The sequence below is a fragment of the Notothenia rossii genome, assembly GCF_949606895.1.
Source record: "Notothenia rossii genome assembly, chromosome: 9".
Classification (NCBI taxonomy): Eukaryota; Metazoa; Chordata; class Actinopteri; order Perciformes; family Nototheniidae; genus Notothenia; species Notothenia rossii.
Window position 1 is genome coordinate 12,732,886 of NC_136907.1, and position 18,085 is coordinate 12,750,970.

General features: G+C 43.0%; 2 protein-coding genes across 9 annotated transcripts in view; one reads left to right on the forward strand and one right to left on the reverse strand.

Annotated features, from left to right (window-relative positions):
• Positions 1–17,201, forward strand: rab34b (RAB34, member RAS oncogene family b). 7 transcript variants are annotated; one of them, XM_079649743.1, is made up of 13 exons: positions 3,989–4,888; positions 5,030–5,130; positions 6,857–6,930; positions 7,378–7,429; positions 8,300–8,391; positions 11,780–11,845; positions 12,675–12,776; positions 12,932–12,996; positions 13,104–13,155; positions 13,249–13,336; positions 13,677–13,767; positions 13,886–13,993; positions 15,188–17,201. In XM_079649743.1, the coding sequence occupies exons 4-13, from the start codon at positions 7,382–7,384 to the stop codon at positions 15,247–15,249; spliced, it is 774 nt and encodes a 257-aa protein (XP_079505869.1). In that variant the 5' UTR covers positions 3,989–4,888; positions 5,030–5,130; positions 6,857–6,930; positions 7,378–7,381; the 3' UTR covers positions 15,250–17,201. The 7 variants fall into 7 exon arrangements, 4 of the variants coding, with proteins under 4 accessions (XP_079505869.1, XP_079505866.1, XP_079505868.1 ...); XM_079649740.1 differs by lacking the exons at positions 3,989–4,888; positions 5,030–5,130 and having other exon boundaries at positions 5,173–6,930; positions 7,274–7,429; XM_079649742.1 differs by lacking the exons at positions 3,989–4,888; positions 5,030–5,130 and having other exon boundaries at positions 5,175–6,930.
• supt6h (SPT6 homolog, histone chaperone and transcription elongation factor) overlaps positions 17,103–18,085 on the reverse strand; it is a 20,122-nt gene continuing 19,139 nt past the window's right edge. For both annotated transcript variants that reach the window (XM_079649734.1, XM_079649735.1), the window contains exon 37: positions 17,103–17,915. In XM_079649734.1, the coding sequence (XP_079505860.1) occupies positions 17,723–17,915 (193 nt within the window). In that variant the 3' untranslated portion in view covers positions 17,103–17,722. The remainder of the gene's footprint in view (positions 17,916–18,085) is intronic.

Consider the following 18,085-nt stretch of genomic DNA (forward strand, 5'->3'; position numbering starts at 1 on the left):
ATGAAGCTGCTGTAGGCCTACTAAATAAACTAGCCTACTGCACATACATAAAAGGACAAATAAATCCTAGCCTTTAATTAAACAAAACATATATTTAACAAGTATGAGATTTGGTAAAAAGGCCTCTCTTGGTCACGTACGTGCGTCATTGTCATGGAAACCGAACGTTGGGGATGCGGCTGCTGTCCGCTCTGAGCTCACTTTGCACTTGGACTCTGACCAGAGCACACCTTTTGCAAAACTCACCTGAGGAGAGAAAACTCTTTGAGATTCAACCTGCTGGAAAACAAAACTTCTGAGAAACAAAACTACTATAAAACTAAAGTACTGTATCCCTGATCTGCTGTGGAAACCCGGAGAGGCTGCACAAGACCCCCAGAGGAGGAGCAGCACCTGCCGCTGGCCATAGGCCGTGTTGGGAAACTACACTCAAAGTAAAAAAAAGAAAAAAACGTTAAAATACACATGTTTTGCCTTATAATTGTTCATGTATCCCCTTCACATCTTACAAAGCTGTTTCTGTGTGGAAATTAGTGCAATATTTTTAGTTTAGAGGTGAAAAGTTCATAGAATGTTGGCATTTCTTTTGCTCAAAATCCAATTTGGAGAAAGCAGAAACTCACTCACGTTTTTTCCATGTAAAATTAATATTTGTGGATAAGACCTACTTTTTTTTAGCACTACATGTGTGTAATGTATTTATAAAGAGTGCAGTGATTTGAAAACACAGTTATTTTTGATTTAATTGCGAGATATCGTCGAAAAACGACCAAAAAATTACAAAAACAAAATGGCGATTGGGCCTAATTTCATAGAATGCTAAAACATATGTCCAAGTTATGCACCATGGCAACGACGCACAATTCCATGCAGGGCACGTTCTTCTGTGCAGCTGCCTCACTGAGTGTGTTCGTTCTGATTGTTGAAGCTTTATTTATTGGATAAATGGCGACTCCTTCTAATGTATCATATTAATTAAACTTTCCTTTTAACATTAAATATTGAAATGGATTTTCTTGTTTAGTTTTAGAGGGGGGGGGGGAGATTTGTGCGCGATCTGCGTGCGTCCGATAACTAACTCCTAACTATAGGAACATAATTAGGCCTACTTATAAACTAAAGGAAAGTCTGCAAACTACTGTGGTCATTTTAGATTATATTACTGTAGTTAGTGACTCTGCGTAATGGATATGAATGCATATATAAATGCACCCTCTTTTTTGGAACCAAAATGTGTCCACATAGGCTATGCACAGTTTTTTATCGGGATCTGGGTCTTGCATTCCCCACAGTCAGCATTTATTTGTTTGCACATTTTGTAATGTTGCATTTTGGTTTAAAGAAGGCTCTGCTCCTGCGGAAGAAGCAGTGTGTAAAATGCACAGAGCAAGCTTCTCCTTTACTTGTCCAACAAATATAGAGTGCTGTTTATGTGCACCTTTGTTTTATAAAAAAAGATTTTGGAGATATTAAAATAACGAAAATAATATTGCCAATAACAAAAATCCCAATTAGCATATTTCTTGTCGTCACCGTTATCAGAAAAATAATATAATGTATTATCCCCAGTGTTATTCTAAGCACAATTATGTTTTAGCAGGCTTTTAACAGGTTCTCCTGTCATGTCTTGTAAATTAAAGTCATAGTAAGGATGCGCATGTGCTATTTTTTTCCAATCATTGATTATTGCTAAATAATCCCACATATTACCTGTGACTAGAAATCCTTACACTCTGAATTCCCCCCACACAGGCTCTGAGAACTTCATCATGGATCCTCCTGCAGGCGATGAAGGTAATCTCCCTGTCTACAACTCTCCTGATGAGGAAGAGGTAGGTGAGGTCAGGAACGCTGTCGAGGATGAAGGTGAGTTTGCTGTTGGTTTTTTAGGTGGAGGTCATGGACTGAGGGAAGAGGAGGAGGAGGATTTGGAAGAGGAGGAGGATGAAGAGGAGGATGAGGGGGAAGACTGGACATCCGAAGATTCTGGATACGGGACCTTGTCCTCCGAGGAAGAAGAGGAAGAAGAGGAGGAGGAAGAAGAGGAGGAAGAAGAGGACACTGAAGATTATTGTGATGACGGTTATGCCGATATCAGACATCTCCCCCCTCTCACCCAGCAATTCCCGCCAGTAAATGTTTGGGGGGTGTTGCGTGGGACCTTCACTCTAAGCTTCCTCCCTGCAGATCCGTGCTCCCTCCCTTTGGATGTTGCCCCCCTGGAGGTTTCTGCACCGCGACTGGAACGTCCTGAAGAAGGTCCATCCTCAGCCCCTCCAAGGTCAGGAGTGTTCGCTCCAAGAACACCAGGCTACGTCTTCTCCACAAAGAGGATCAGGGAAGAGGACTCCAGGGACTCGGCACCCTCCACCTTAGGTCTCTGCTGCCCCATGGTGCCCCTTCTTGTCGCGCAGCGCCCATCTGTGAGTTTTTGGCAGGCATTTCGCCCTTTGGGTGTTCCCCCTCCGGAGGATTCTGCACCGCGACTGGAACGTCCTGAAGAAGGTCCATCCTCAGCCCCTCCGAGGTCAGGAGTGTTCGCTCCAACAACACCAGGCTTCGTCTTCTCCACGAAGAGGATCAGGGAAGAGGACTCCATCGACTCGGCACTCTCCACATCGGGCCCCGGCTTCTCTACCAAGAGGTTCAGGGAAGATGACTCCAGGGACTCTGCACCCTCCCCCTTAGGTCTCTTCTGCCCCATGGTGCCCCTTCTTGTCGCGCAGCGCCCACCCGTGAGTTTTTGGCAGGCATTTCGCCCTTTGGGTGTTGCCCCTCCAGAGGATTCTGCGCCGCAAGTGGAACGTCCTGAAGAAGCTCCATCCTCAGCCCCTCCATCGACATCAGGCCTCGGCTTCTCCACCAAGAGGACCTGGGAAGAGGCGTGCAGGGAAGAGGACTACACTTACACTCTGAATTCCCCCCCCTCAGGCTCTGAGAACTTCATCATGAATCCTCCTGAAGGCGATGAAGGTAATCTCCCTGTCTACAACGCTTCTGATGAGGAAGAGGTAGGTGAGGTCAGGAACGCTGTCGAGGATGAAGGTGAGTTTGCTGTCGGTTTTTTAGGTGGAGGTCATGGACTCAGGGAAGAGGAGGAGGAGGAGGAGGAGGAGGAAGAGGATTTGGAAGAGGAGGATAAAGGGGAAGACTGGATATCCGAAGATTCTGGATACGGGTCCTTGTCCTCCTCCAAGGAAGACGAAGAGGAGGAGGAGGAAGAAGAAGAAGAAGAGGAGGAAGAGGACACTGAAGATCATTGTGATGACGGTGATGACGGTGATGACGGTGATGCCGATATCAGACGTTTCCCCCCTCTCACCCAGCAATTCCCGCCGGTAAATGTTTGGGAGGTATTGCGTGGGACCTTCACTCCAAGCGTCCTCCCTGCAGATCCCTGCTCCCTCCCTTGGGATGTTGCCCCCCTGGAGGTTTCTGCACCGCGACTGGAACGTCCTGAAGAAGGTCCACCCTCAGCCTCTCCGAGATCAGGGGTGTTTGCTCCAACAACACCAGGCTTCATCTTCTCCACGAAGAGGTTCAGGGAAGATGACTCCAGGGATTCGGCACCCTCCCCCTTAGGTGTCTGCTGCCCCATGGTGCCCCTTCTTGTCGCGCAGCGCCCACCCGTGAGTTTTTGGCAGGCATTTCGCCCTTTGGGTGTTGCCCCTCCGGAGGATTCTGCGCCGCAAGTGGAACGTCCTGAAGAAGCCCCATCCTCAGCCCCTCCATCGACATCAGGCCTCGGCTTCTCCACCAAGTGGACCTGGGAAGAGGCGTGCAGGGAAGAGGACTTTAGGGACTCACCGGCCCCCACCTCAGGCCTCGGCCTCTCCACCAAAAGGACCAGGGAAGAGGACTTTAAGGAGTTGACACCCTCCAGCTCATGCCCATGCCCCCCCCTGGACAAGAGATACCGTCCAGAGGACCACAGGCTCCCTGAAGACAGCGACTCGGACTGAGACGGACATCTGCTGCAGGATTTTATTTTGCGTCTGGCAGGACTGATGAAGCCCCAGGCAGCTTCAAACACATCTTTCTGGGTTGGCGATAGGTCAGATCTCGCACCAGGGCTTTATTTTATTAATATGTAATTTTTCATTTCGATATTTTTTTCATTTGGATAATAATTGATGATGGCCGATGCTCATACCAGGTTTTGTGATAGGTCAACAATTGCATTGGGGCTTTTGATTTATATATTACTGTCTTTTTAATATTATTTGATAATGGTCAATGCTGATAGCAGAGGTAAGAGGAAGAGGATGAAGAGGACGTTGTAGACGATGGTGTATCACTCCCCTCTCGTCCAGCAGCTCCCACCTGCAAGTATTTGCTACAGGATTTGAAATCCTCTGCCTCTATCAGGACTGATGAAGCCCCAGGCATCTTCTGGGTCGATAGGTCAAATGTTGCACCAGGGCTTTTATTAATGAATTACTTAATTTTTTATATCGTTTTTACTTTTTGATAAAATGTGATTATGGTCGATGCTGATACCAGAGGTAAGTTAACATGGTATGGTTGTGTGTTCTTCCTTTTTAAAGTATAGATGGCTTTGCAAGACAGGTAAGTAAATCGTTTAAGACAGACTAATTCAAGCACATTTACTCAAGTGCTCAGTTTTTTCTAGGTGCAACATATAGTGCTAAAGCAGTGACTATTAACGTCACGAAAAGTCTCCAAGTCTCTTTCAGGTTTTCTAACAGGTCTCCAGCATTACCCACGCTGCATCAACCTTCCTACAAGAAGCAACTCCGTGGAAGACTGAAACTCAAGGATGTTCCAGGATGTTCCAGGATGTTCAGACGAAGAAGATGAGTTACTGCAGACCACACCAAAAGAAAGGATGACAACTGATTAAGAGCGGGTTGTCTTTTGGGGCTTAGTAAGTGATCCCCTCACAAGGATTGTATTTATTATTGGAGTTTTATCATATTTGTCCATCATTGAAGGTTACATTTAACAGCTTGCAACAGTTCAGAGGTTGTATATTTGAGTATTTATTGTTTGTGTTTCTGTCTCACAGGGCAGGACTCCTCTTGGTGTTTTTGGCAGCTGAGAGTGGATCACCAGCCGATGATCCCAGAAAGACCACAGCAGACCGCTCTCAGCTGAGTCCCAGACCCTGTGAGTACAGTAAGGACATCCATGCCCTTCACCCCAGCCCCCGACAACCCCCGCTCCACCCACCAGCCGAGAGGACGAGGAGCTCCCCAGCCCGACCAGCACAGAGGACGTTGTTACATCTTCTTCTTCTGTGCTGGTGGGATCGGGAAGCTCCTCACACACACAGGAAGCTTTCACCACCTCCACATACAGTATGTGCTCAGGAAACAAGAAGGAAATATGACTTTGAATGACATCTTGAATACATAAATAAACATTTATCATACATAATTTTGTTTCAATACTCAATTCTGATTGGTAAATGTGGACATTTCAGAGGTTAATACTCGCTAACACAACTCTGCTGAGGATCTAGTGACCCTTAGCAGAGGTGTGCTAAGAATGATAAAGGGACTACGTGCAGTCCTATCAATCCGCAGAAAGAAGTCCAGCCGGTATAACGTCAGCTGTGGACAACAAACATTAGATTGCCTCGTCAGAAAACACAGTGGAATACTTTTTTAATATTCATTTTTATATTTGTGGAGAGCACCAAACGTTGGATTCTTGAAGGCTAAACTCTCCCGTAAAGAAAAGAAAAAGAGAACAAGAGAAGGAAAGAGGAGTCGGGATCCATGATTATTCTGCCAGAACTAGAGTATGATGTTAGGTAAAAGTAGAAGTACCGAAGTGTAGGAATACTCTGTTACAAGTAAAAGCCCTGCTTAATGTTACTCAATCAAAAAAAAGAAAAGTATTAGCATCAAAATATACATAAAGTACCAAAAGTAAAAGTACTCATTATGCAGATTTCAGAATAATATAGTATATGTTTTGATTGTAATTATGTTTATCAAAGCTTGTAATGTGTAGCTAGTTTTAATTACTTTGTAGGCTGAAGGGTAGCTTGTGAATTTTACTCCAGGTTGTTGACTTCACATCATTAATCCAATTCTGAAAATGTACTAAAGGTACTAAATAAATGTAATGGAGTACATGATTTAACTCTGAAAGATAGATAGATAGATAGATAGATAGATAGATAGATAGATAGATAGGTACTTTATTGATCCTAATTTGGGAAATGTTTGTGTTGCAGCAGCATAAAAAAATAATAATAATTAAGACACAGAAATAAACAGTCCAAAATATTTCAGAAATAGAAATAAAATAGCATTAAAAAGTTATAAGTTAAAGAAAAAATATATATATACATGTGGAAAATATACATGTGGAAATACAAATTTCCAGTAACAAATATAATGCAGGATATTATTTTTGCAAGAATGGATTATTCCATATGAAATAGAATATGAATGTAAAATGTAGTGGGAGTTGAAGTCCAGTTATTAGGAGAAGCTATGGAGCAGAGTTTTCTGCCAGCCAGAGGTGATTTGTTATAGGGAGTTATTGCAGTGGGCAGGAATGTTTTCCTGTATCTGTCCTTGTGACAGCGGAGCTGCAGCAGTCTGTTGGAGAAGGAGCACCGCTGGCCATAATTACACATTCAAATGAGAAGACACTTGATTTTTGGAGATACACTGATGTTGTTCATCATCAGTGAATTGTGTAGGAACACCCTGTGGCCGCAGGGTGGAGCTGTTTCTCAGGTATTCACTCACACAGGGAAAATCCAGTCTATGGGAGAATCTCATTAATTGAATGTTTGTCTGTCTGCTGTCAGTCAGCAGATTCAGTTCGGTGCTGTGAGACTCATTTTTACTTTGTTCTGGATTTATTTTCTCAGCAACACTTGGATATAACATCACATCTCCAGGCCCCGAACACATTACCTCCAGCAGTTTAAGTTTCCAGTTTCAGGTAAAGTTGTTAAACTTACTTAAACACTTCTGATCTTTATTTTATAAATGCCTATTTTTCCTTCTCTGTTGATGCTCCATCCTGTTTGTTCAAACACACTTTGCTTCTACCACATCCTCCATTAAACAGTGACTTATAAATACGAGAACATGTAGCGTTAATAAAAATGCAAAAACAAAATACTTTTATTTTATATTAAACTTTTTCGCTATGTTATGTTAATTCACTTTAAAATGTTTATGAGTTAATGCACAGTCTGCATATATGAATGCCACCTTTTTGATGTTTGCTTTACTCCAGGAAAACTTATCAATCTTCCCTGGTTTGTGTGCGTGTCTTGAAGTGAATGAAAAGTGGGCTTGCTGTCAGTGAGCTTGATAACCTGAAGGCGTGTGTTTGTGTCTGTGTCTGTGTGTGTGTGTGTGTCTGTTCATTGATCAACTGCAGCAGCATGTTACCACCTGTGAAGAAGGATCGGGTCATTTCTCACCTTCCACATGTTAGTACCACACACACACACACACACACACACACACACACACACACACACACACACACACACACACACACACACACACACACACACACACACACACACACACACACTTACTTCCTGGAGACTTATCCTAACCTTAACCATAACCAACACATGCCTAACCCTTAACCTAATCCTAACCAAGTCTTCACCCTAAAATGAATGATTCCCCTGATGGGGACCTCCAACAATTTTTCCCCATAAGGGAAGAGAGTCCCCACACGTGACTGTAAACACACACACACACACACACACACACACACACACACACACACACACACACACACACACACACACACACACACACACACACACACACACACACACACACACACACACACACACACACACACACACACACACACACACACACACACTTATCCTAACCTTAACCATAACCAACACATGCCTAACCCTTAACCTAATCCTAACCAAGTCTTCACCCTAAAATGAATGATTCCCCTGATGGGGACCTCCAATTTGTCCCCACACGTGACTGCGCACGCACGCACACACACACACACACACACACACGAACACACACACACACACACACACCTCTTTGTTTCTCTGAGATTAGGCTGCCCATTTGGAAAATGCTGCTGTCCTTATAAATCTTATTACATTTGGTTATATTTAAGAAATAAACAAGGACTGTTTTCATGGCTCTTTTAAGGCCTATTCATGGTAATTAAGGTTTTCTCTGGATGGCAACAATGTAGAGAAAGGCAGAGACAATTTAACTTTGTGATATTCTGGCTGCTTCTTTTTAAAAATCCACTTTTTCTTTCACTGTCCAATGTGCTCACTTCCATAAGTCGCTTTTCTTCACAGTGTTTCAGTACAAATGCAGCGCTGCACACCAAAGATGACTTCCACCCTCAGGTGAAGGCTGCCTGCCAGGTTCAGAGGACGGACTCAGTGAGGTGAGATCAGAGGGGGGGATAAGAAAACACAAGTTCCCCCATCCTGCAACTACACACTGTTTAAAGTAAATGAGTTAGTAAGGGCAGGGCACTTTAAGTCACGCTATGTCTGCTGACCTCGACCCTCACTTCTAACTATGTTGATCCGGAGTGTCTCTGTATCAGGCCGGTGATATTTCTTAAAGGTGGGGTAGGTAATTCTCTTCAGAAACACTTTTGTTATATTCCATGAAAAGCTCTTACAGTTTTTCTCGATTGCTAACACACATTTTATTTTATGCTCAGTTTCTCAGAACACTAAACACAATTCACAAAACCACACACCCAAAGTGCAAAACACATCATTTCTCCTGCTAAATGAAGAACTGCACTCAAAACTACATAAACACTTACCAAATGCAAACTTTTGCACCAAATATGACACACTTCATTCATAATACTGGATTGTTTGACCACCCAGCTACACACTGCTGAGCATAATCTAAAGCACTTTCATCTGTCATGGGCTATGCTCTGTACATAGAGGTTTCTGCAGAGAAAGATTGCTTGCTTATACAGAATAACATTGTGCAACATGCATCTCAGCATACTATGCTTTGGATCTCTTTAAGTGTGATGGCATTGTTTGCCAAAACCCAGTTTGTAACTGCTGCTTCCTGTGCCTCATTGAAAATCCTTAGCCTTCCACCTGCACCTCTTTTTTTTTTCTTTTTCTCAGTCCTTCAGATAAACAACAACGATATAGTGGTTGATCAATGTATGTTGCATAAAAGTACGTTTACCACAGTAAATTGTGCAGGATTGTTGTACAGTTATAGTCTGCAACATGCCAACAATTCAATTACAGTAATGAAGTAAATACGTTTCACACAACAGATATAAGCACTGATATGTCATGAATTATGCAGAGCTAAAAACTGGTAACTAACCAGTTTTCAAGTCTAAGTGTCCGGATTACAGAGGCAACAGTAAATCGGCTTAGATTAGGCTGAACCCTCTGAACGTCCTATCCCTCCAGCTCTACCTCTACCTCTCATTCTTCCTCCTCTCAATCTCAGCCCACCTCTTCCTCCTTCTCTCACTCTCAGCCCAGCTCTTCCTCTTCCTCTTGCTTCCATGTTGTCTTCCATTGTTGCTGTAAGAAAGTACTCACCTGTGGTCTTTTTATGGTGCTAACATCCTGATTGATGAGCCAACAATTATGCTATCAGGTGTTTAGTCAGGTGGAACGTGTTTCTTGATCATTGGTCCATGTGTGAGGCATTTTGAATATCAGTGTTTTAAACCAGCTAACACGTGACTTTATGTCAGATTCCTGTGTCTTACGTGGAGAAACGTGTGCAGTGGTTTGCAAAAAGTGCCATGTTGATTTGCAAATTGTGTGAAAAGTTGAAAACGTGTTTAGAGTTTTGGAGATTTGAGCCGATGTTTTGCTCTTTGAGTGTCAGTTAAAATAATTGAGTTTTATGTATAATTTTAGTGTGTTAGCAGTTAGCAATCGAGAAAAACTGTTAAATCCCGATAGCAATGAATACATTAAATGCTTTGACAATAAATACATTTAAAAAATGCATCTGTGGAAGCCGTGGCGCTGTAAAAAGCACGACCAATTATCTGAGCTGGCCCGGCTAAAATAACTGGATGGCCCTGCCTGTCAGCCTTCCATCTGTGCAACAAATGTATCTCGTGCCCTCATTGGTCATGTGAGCGTTCGTGTGTTGAAGGAGGGGCTCGGCCCGTCTACACTACAGGCATGAAAAAATCTTGAAGCTGGGCGTGTCTGAAGCTTGGCGACTTTTTGCGAGCAACCAATCACATGAATCTCCCGCCCCCGACATACAAAGCAATAGCAATGTTAAAACGAAGTAAACTGGATATAAACTCTCCAAACAGGCGAAAAAAATATCAGTTTCACCCACTGTCTCTGCCACCTCCCTCCATGCCTGGTTCCTCCGGTTTGTATCCCGGTAAATAGTTCCGGTCGTAAAGAACCGGGTGATTTGCTACCGTAATATCTCGTTTGGAATATGAGGAAATGAACTGCGGTCTGGCTCTCCCAGCTAGCACGCGGTTTGATTGGCTGAGCTTGCACTGGCGGGATTTGCATAAACGGAATTTGATTGGCTGATGCCAAGCATCGAGCCTCAAAAGTTGAACGCCATGCTCCCCACAATGCAGTTCGGCGAAGATAAAAAATCTTCTACGTCACCCCATTCAAGTGAATGGGCGAAGCGTTGAAAGCATTTTTTGATGCCTGTAGTGTAGACGTAGGAAGTCTGAAGGAAGGGGCAGATTTTTTTCAGCTGCGCACTTTCAAATTCTAGCGTACTCGAGCCGGTTTCTCCATTCTTACCTACCCTACCTTTAATATCACATAAAACATTTGATGAGTGCATCTCTCAATACTTTACAGCTGTTACACTCATAAACCTTAACAAACTTATCACACATTGATTTGACTCATAAAGCTGTTTTGGATTTGCATCAAGGGGTCTGGGCGGAACCTTTTTGAAGGGGTACAATTATGTCCGCATGTTAATAATCATGTCGCTGTTACTGTAGCCTCATCCCAATACCCCTCCTCAACTCCTCTCTTCCCCTCCTCCGGGACTTGACCCGGAAATTGATCAAGACACGCCATTTTGAAGGACGTCCCACGGAGGAGTCGAGGAGGGGTGAGGGAGGAGCTGGGGAGGAGGGGTGCGGGAGGAGACGAAAGGGAGGTTACACGCGAGCAGACTATGCGGAAGTGTTTTCACTACTCGCGTATAAAAGCCCCGCCCCCACCTTCACAGCTGGTCGATTTCAACAGAGGAAAACCTACAACTGGAAGATGAGTGGAAAAGCGTCACATAAATGTATAAGTGCTCACAGCTCCGTGGGAATTATTGTGTGCAATTCATTTCTAAAAGGCTTTCACATTACTATAATTATATTTTTATTTAAATGTAGGCTACATTTTACACCAAAACGGAAGACAAAAGCAGGACCAGCATCATACATTGAATTCCTTGACTAACAAGAGAAAGATTCATTCATTTAAATAAATATTTAACCAGAAATGGGCCAGTCCGTCTTTCAGGATTCAGTTAAGCCCGATGAGAGGGGATACAGCTGTGCACATGTCGATGTCATCATTAACAGACGTCGTTTAAGAGTGACGTTTGAGTGAACGAGGACATCCCAATTAATACCTGAGGACTCCTCTATCCTCGCGTCACCTCCTCGTGTCTCTCGCTCGCATATCTTACGGAGGCGGAGCTAAGATGCAAGGAAGGGACGCGAGTGAGGGAAAGGAGGAGTCGAGGAGGGGTATTGGGATGATGAGGCTTGTGTGTTTCATGCTGTTGTGGGGTCATGAATGACTGTTTTGTCTTTCTGTTGCCAGCTTTAATCTTGCCAAAGTAATCGTAGTGGGAGATGTTGCAGTTGGGAAAACGTGTCTGATCGGCAGGTGAGAAGAAGTCATGACTAATAAGATCCATTAAAGGATTATGTGGCATTACATTTTTTATTGAAATGTGATCTGACTTTTATTATGAAAGCATTACTTGTTCAAGCCTCTCCTCAGTGGTGCTGAAGGGCATCATTACAATGTCTTCAACAAAAACAAATGAAAACTGATTTGATAGAGTTGATGCAATTTAACGTTGTTCCAAAACAGAGCATGACATGTATGTGAGGCACGTAATGTTTATTACTAACGTTTAACTCTTGTCCCTAATTGAGTTATACGTTGATGTTCTCTTCTTGATAAAAACAAAAATCATTTCATAGACCAATTACATTTCTAAGTTTTAGATGAGTGATCTCATTTAGCTTATTTTACCTTTTTGCTTAATCATAGAAGTGCTGGAAATCTGCCAGCTAAAACAAAGACACTTAGAAACTTACATTTTTTTGATTACATTTTACTTATGTACTACTTGCCACAAAAATGTGCCAATCAAAATATAAACCAAGGCCCTTTCAGTCTGTGTGTGCGGTTAATTGTTTCCTTTTGAAGGAATTTGAACCAGTGACAAGCTTTTAGAAAAGAAAAAGTTATAATTGTACAGCTGATGTTAATGTTTGCTAATGTAGATTTGATCAAGGCATCAGTTTCAAATTGAGACAGTTTTATTGTTAGATAAAAGTTCCTTGTATTGCTTTAGGAAATCATATAATTTATGACAATTTATAGACCAAAATGATTAATCAAAAACGTTTTTTTAATGGAGAAATAATTAATAATAAAAGACATTGATGATTGTTGGTTCTCTTTCACTCTGCGCTCCTTTAAGGTTTCGTAAGGGTGCGTTTGATAAGAACTACAAAGCAACCATAGGGGTGGATTTTGAGATGGAGCGCTTCGAGGTGCTCGGTGTTCCCTTCAGTCTACAGCTGTAAGTATGTCTCTACAAAACAGACACAAAACAACTACCTCACAAGTTTGACCTTGACATTATAACCTGTTCATAACTCTTAACTCAACGCGAAGGACTCACCTGTTGCTTAATATCCCAACACCACAATCAAAGCTGCATGTGATCCATTTCAGGTGGGACACAGCAGGTCAGGAGCGCTTCAAATGCATCGCTTCAACATATTACAGAGGAGCACAAGGTGAATGAAGCTCTACAGCACACTGTTACAGATCTCATGATAGAGTATTGTGTATATTCTCTCACACACAAACACCTTTTCATTGTTTTTACTGTTTGTCTCTCCAGCCATTATAGTGGTGTTTGACTTGAGCAGCGACAGCTCTTTAGCACATGCCAGGTAAGAAATAATGATCAAATAATTGTACCATTAAAATACAAGTTGAGGCTGAATCACAAGTGTGTATGTGTGTGTGTGTGTTTGTGTGTGCAGGCAGTGGCTGGAGGACGCCATGAAGGAAAATGACCCCTCCAGTGTTTTACTGTTCCTTGTCGGCACCAAGAAGGACCTCGGTGTGGGTGCAAGTATTCCAAAAACAAGACTGTTAATTAATAAGTGGATTGTCAACAACAACAAAAAACGGCAACAATGAAATACAAATTTGAAGATGTGTTAATGGTATGTTTTAATGTTATTTTAATGGTTGCTGTGATTTTTACTATCATATAAAGTAAAGATTTGGCATTTTGTCAACTATCAAAATCAGCCACATACGTTTCTGTAGATTGACTAACCATCGAATCAACTCATCAGTTTAGCTCTGAATATGTAACTTTGAGCAGAGTATCAACCTGATTCTATAGTGCCTTCAGTCTATTGTTCCCTGTTACATTGCCTCCTCTCTGTCTCTCTCTCCTCAGTCTCCTGAACAGTTGTCTCAGATTGAGCAGGAAGCCATAAGATTCTCTGACGAAATCAAAGCCGAGTACTGGGCTGTGTCTGCCAAGTCAGGTGGGATTCAGTCACACATCCCATAATCTGTCACCCCTCCATCCCTCCATCCATTCATGCTTTCATTTTCTGTCTTTCTCTCTCACTAAACTCTTTCTCCGTCTCTTCATCGTCTCAGGAGATGGTGTCATGAATTTCTTCTTCCGTGTGGCCTCTCTGACTTTCGAGGCTAACGTGTTGTCTGGGCTCGAGAAAAGTGGCGCGAGAAGCGACGGTGACATTATCAGTAAGTCAGTTTACTCAATCAAGTCTCATTATTAATAAGCCAGCATCATACTAACAACTTTTTATTTTATTCAATTACCAACTAGTTCCCCAATAAAAAATCCCACCTAAGCATTATAGAATAGAATTGGGAGGGATGAAACCCTCTTTAATGGTCACACATGCAGAGCACACACTACACACAGTGAAATGTGTTCTCTGCTTTTAACCCATCCTAGTACCAGGAGTCTAGTAGGAGCAGTGGGCAGCTATTGTACAGCGCCCGGGGAGTGAGGGGGTTGTGCGGTGCCTTGCTCAAGGGCACCATGGCAGGGCCCAGGAGGTGAACTGGGACCTCTCTAAGTAGCAGTCCACACTCCATATTTGAAGTCTGTTCGGGGACTTGAACCAGCGACCCTACGGCTCCCAGTCCAAGCCCCTACTGACAGAGCCACTGCCGGCATTGCTCAGGCATCTGTGCCTCTTAGATGTTAAGACAACAAATCTATGATAAAAACAAAACCAACCATGTCTTACCCCATCTACAAATACTCTGTGGTGCTTTATTTGTTTTGTAGAAAAAAATCACACGCATAGAGTATTTCTACAAATTGAGTATTACATTTGAGGCTACTGCAAAGCTGAAATATTTCAAACTTTACGTCGTCAACATCCATGTTCACTTGCTAGCAGTTTTCTTTTTCCCTCCTGTTCCTCACACTGTTAGTCAGTGGAACAGCGTGAACAGCGACAGGAATGTGCATCGTTTGCACGAAACGGACTAAACAGAGGCTTGCTTGTGAAGACTGTGTTCTTTCTGAGAGTGCTGCTTGTAATGAAATGACTACATGTGGCCTCTTATCAGCAGTTGAGCCACAAAAGGATGTTTCTTCTTAGATCGCTTGCTTTGATGGATTTTCCACATGCTATTACTGGAACGTAATGAAATGTGCCTTCATATCAAAGGGAACAAAGTCAAGAGAAAGACATTTCTATTCTTTCATTCTAATCCCTTTTATCATCTTGCGACCTACTTCATCAGAAATATAGTGAAAATCCCAATGCTCCTAATGCACCAGTGTGGCTTTTGTGTTTCTAGAATGCATAGTTGGTACAGTATTATACAGCTCTATCATTCCAACCCTTTATGCTGTATCTCACATTGTTCCCTTTAAAGCCAAATCAATTGTTTAATTTGAATGTGTGTTCCTCCCAGGGCTCACAGACAGCACAGAGGCCGATCGGACACCAACCAAGAGGAAATCCAACTGCTGCTGATCAGAAAATGGCCGCCTGGATACACTGTACTGAGCACACAGCAACACATGACGGCACAGAGGAGGGGGAAATCAGACTGAAATAGACTCACCATGCACACTGTGGATATAATGAACAGACCGTATATAAAGTGATGACATATCAACTAAAACATGTATTTGTGTTGCTCTCAGATGGCCTGAGAGGAGGTTGTATATAATGATTTCTCAGTTAAGACAACAAGAAGTCCTCTCAGGAATGTTTGTACTGCTGGATGGAGTTACACACAAAGCTTTGGAATATGCTTGTTGAAGATTATTTTCTTCTTTTGTTTAACTGCACTTGCTTTTATAAACACGTGTCTCCTTACCAGGCCACATGTTTTTTGGAGAGAATGTCAGTGCCAGACTCGAGTGCATTTCTTTGTTTCCTCGCCGTCATGTGTCTGTGCTGCTAATGTGAAGCCTGCGCCAGCACACATGACCGCAGTCTTACCCCACAACGCATCTCTCTCCTCTGACAAGGGTTCTCATGATCTTGAAAATGGAGGGATTGTTTTCATAAATGCAAGCAAACAGGAAGTTGCATCCGAAGTTAATTGATTTGCTCGCTCAGACTGCATTTGTTCTTATCTGGAAACAGTCTTTAATTACAGCTCATGGATTATGACTGGTTAATAAATTGGTTCCATCACCGTTTTGTCTTTTTGAAGTAGAAAAGCTAAATAGCCGAACGAATGGTAATGTTTTGGAAAATGTGTCACATTCTGTTCCCAGCTAATCACATTTCCACACACACACATCACATGACCAGACTAAGTGTTTTCCCGAAAGTAGCATAGGCAAGACTCAGGGTTTAATATGAACACTTTTATTAAAGGGATCACAGGTAGAAAAGGTCATCAGCAGTGCCAAAGACATCATTCCTCCTCTCTAATGAACTACCGCCAGGAACCAATCACAGCCTCGCTCAGAAAGATGCAGTATCTTAATCTGGCGGGAGATGTAAAAAAAACAAGTACTCGAAAACCATAATTACTTAAAACAAAATGCATATTCTGGGACCTTTATACTCGGCACACAGCAATATGAAGCACACCATTGAATACCAGCGCTGCCTGTTTGTACTGTGGCAGAGGCACAGCAAGAAGACATTAAAATGCATAAGTCAAGAGGATGCAGAGAAAAACTTGCGCACGACGACCACGAGAGATTCAATGTTTTTTTTTTAACGACAATGTTCCTTTTACTGAAATAGCTGCGTGCACTTCTGATTATTATGCACAGAAAGAGATATACACCCAAGTCAGTGCGATGGTAGCCAATACGCTGAGAGACATTTCATCCACTGACGCATCTTCATTTTTACTGCTGGGAGTGAATTACAGCAGAAATGTATCACATCCGGCGTGGTGGCACACTTCAAACCGCAGTGTCAAACGTGAAATACTCACTAAACATTAAAAACCCAAGGGATTCAAATTGGAGCCAACTTAAAAAAATGACGCTCTGACACGGACATAATACTGACTTCCACTTGTTACTAAAAATCAATTGTTTAATAAATGACTGTTTCTTCACTCTCTCACAGAAGTCCTCTCAACAACCACTGTTACCTCCAAAGGTGGATGTTGTTAGTGTCAATAGGAGTCAACAATACAATAGAGGCTATCTACAGGAGCCAAACACATAGGCAGTTGATCAGAATACAGCATGTGGTGGAGACAGACAACTAGCAGTGTTTCATGTTTGAGATAAACTCAGCTGACCTCGATTTAGATTTTTAAATCAGCCTCAACACTCACATTTGCAGTGTGTGTGTGTGTGTTTGTGGTCACAGGTGTGTTTGTTTTAACAGATGTGAAGAGCGGAGGCTTGAGATTCAAACAGAAAAAAACTGTTTTTATTCATAGTGATGCATTCCATACAAAAATTAAATGTCCTGATTGGCTTGGCAAAGCGCTCTTTTGGCAACTGCTCGCAAAAAATCCACTAACCACTTATAGAGGAAAAGTGTGTTTTTGAAGATGAGACTGTGCGCCTCTGTCAAAACCATTCAGATCAAACTAAAAGCAATCGCTGAAGTAAAGAAGGTAGGGCAGCTTGTGTGACATTGTCTGTGTAGGTCCATATCCTATGTGTAACTGCTGTCTGATATTTCAAGTTTCTTTTTTTGCCATTGTACTGACTTTATGAGTAACGTATACAGTGTTACTCTGACTGTACAGAATACTAAGCAGCCAGAGGAGACGGCTGGAGGTCGGGAGGGGAACATCTGGAAGGAGATGGGGGAGGGGGAGGAAGGAGTTGAGATTAACCATGATGGCAGACTTTACAAACTACATCTACAGTATGAGGAGGGGGAGAGGTGACTCATGAATGGACAGGGCTGATGGGTTGTGGAGAACAGTTTGAGGGTTATCCAGATGAAGAAGCAGTACAAAGAATGGAGTTGGGCAGGGGGGGGGGGTGGTAGCGACGCCCCCCTCCGTGTCCTATCGGTCCATTTCGTCCAGCAGGGGTGTGGCGTCTCCGGCGATGGACATGGGCGTGCTCTCGATCATGGGGCTGGGGGACGGGCGGGGCGTCATCCTCGGGGTCTTCTTCCGCCCCTCCGCCTCTTTCTCCTTTAGCCACTGCTCCGCCATCTTGCCCCAGTCCACTGCGGAGGCGTTGCTGCCGCTGGGCCTGCGAGAGGGAGGGGAGACGAGAGAGGGAGGGGTTTTAGTAAAAGACAGAGAGCGAGGCTGCTGCTTAGCCTTAGCCAATCAGAATAAAGGTCTAGCACCATCTAGTGTCAGAAAAACAATGACTCATTGATTGAACTGTTCCAGTAACGGGTTCATTTGAGTTGGAGA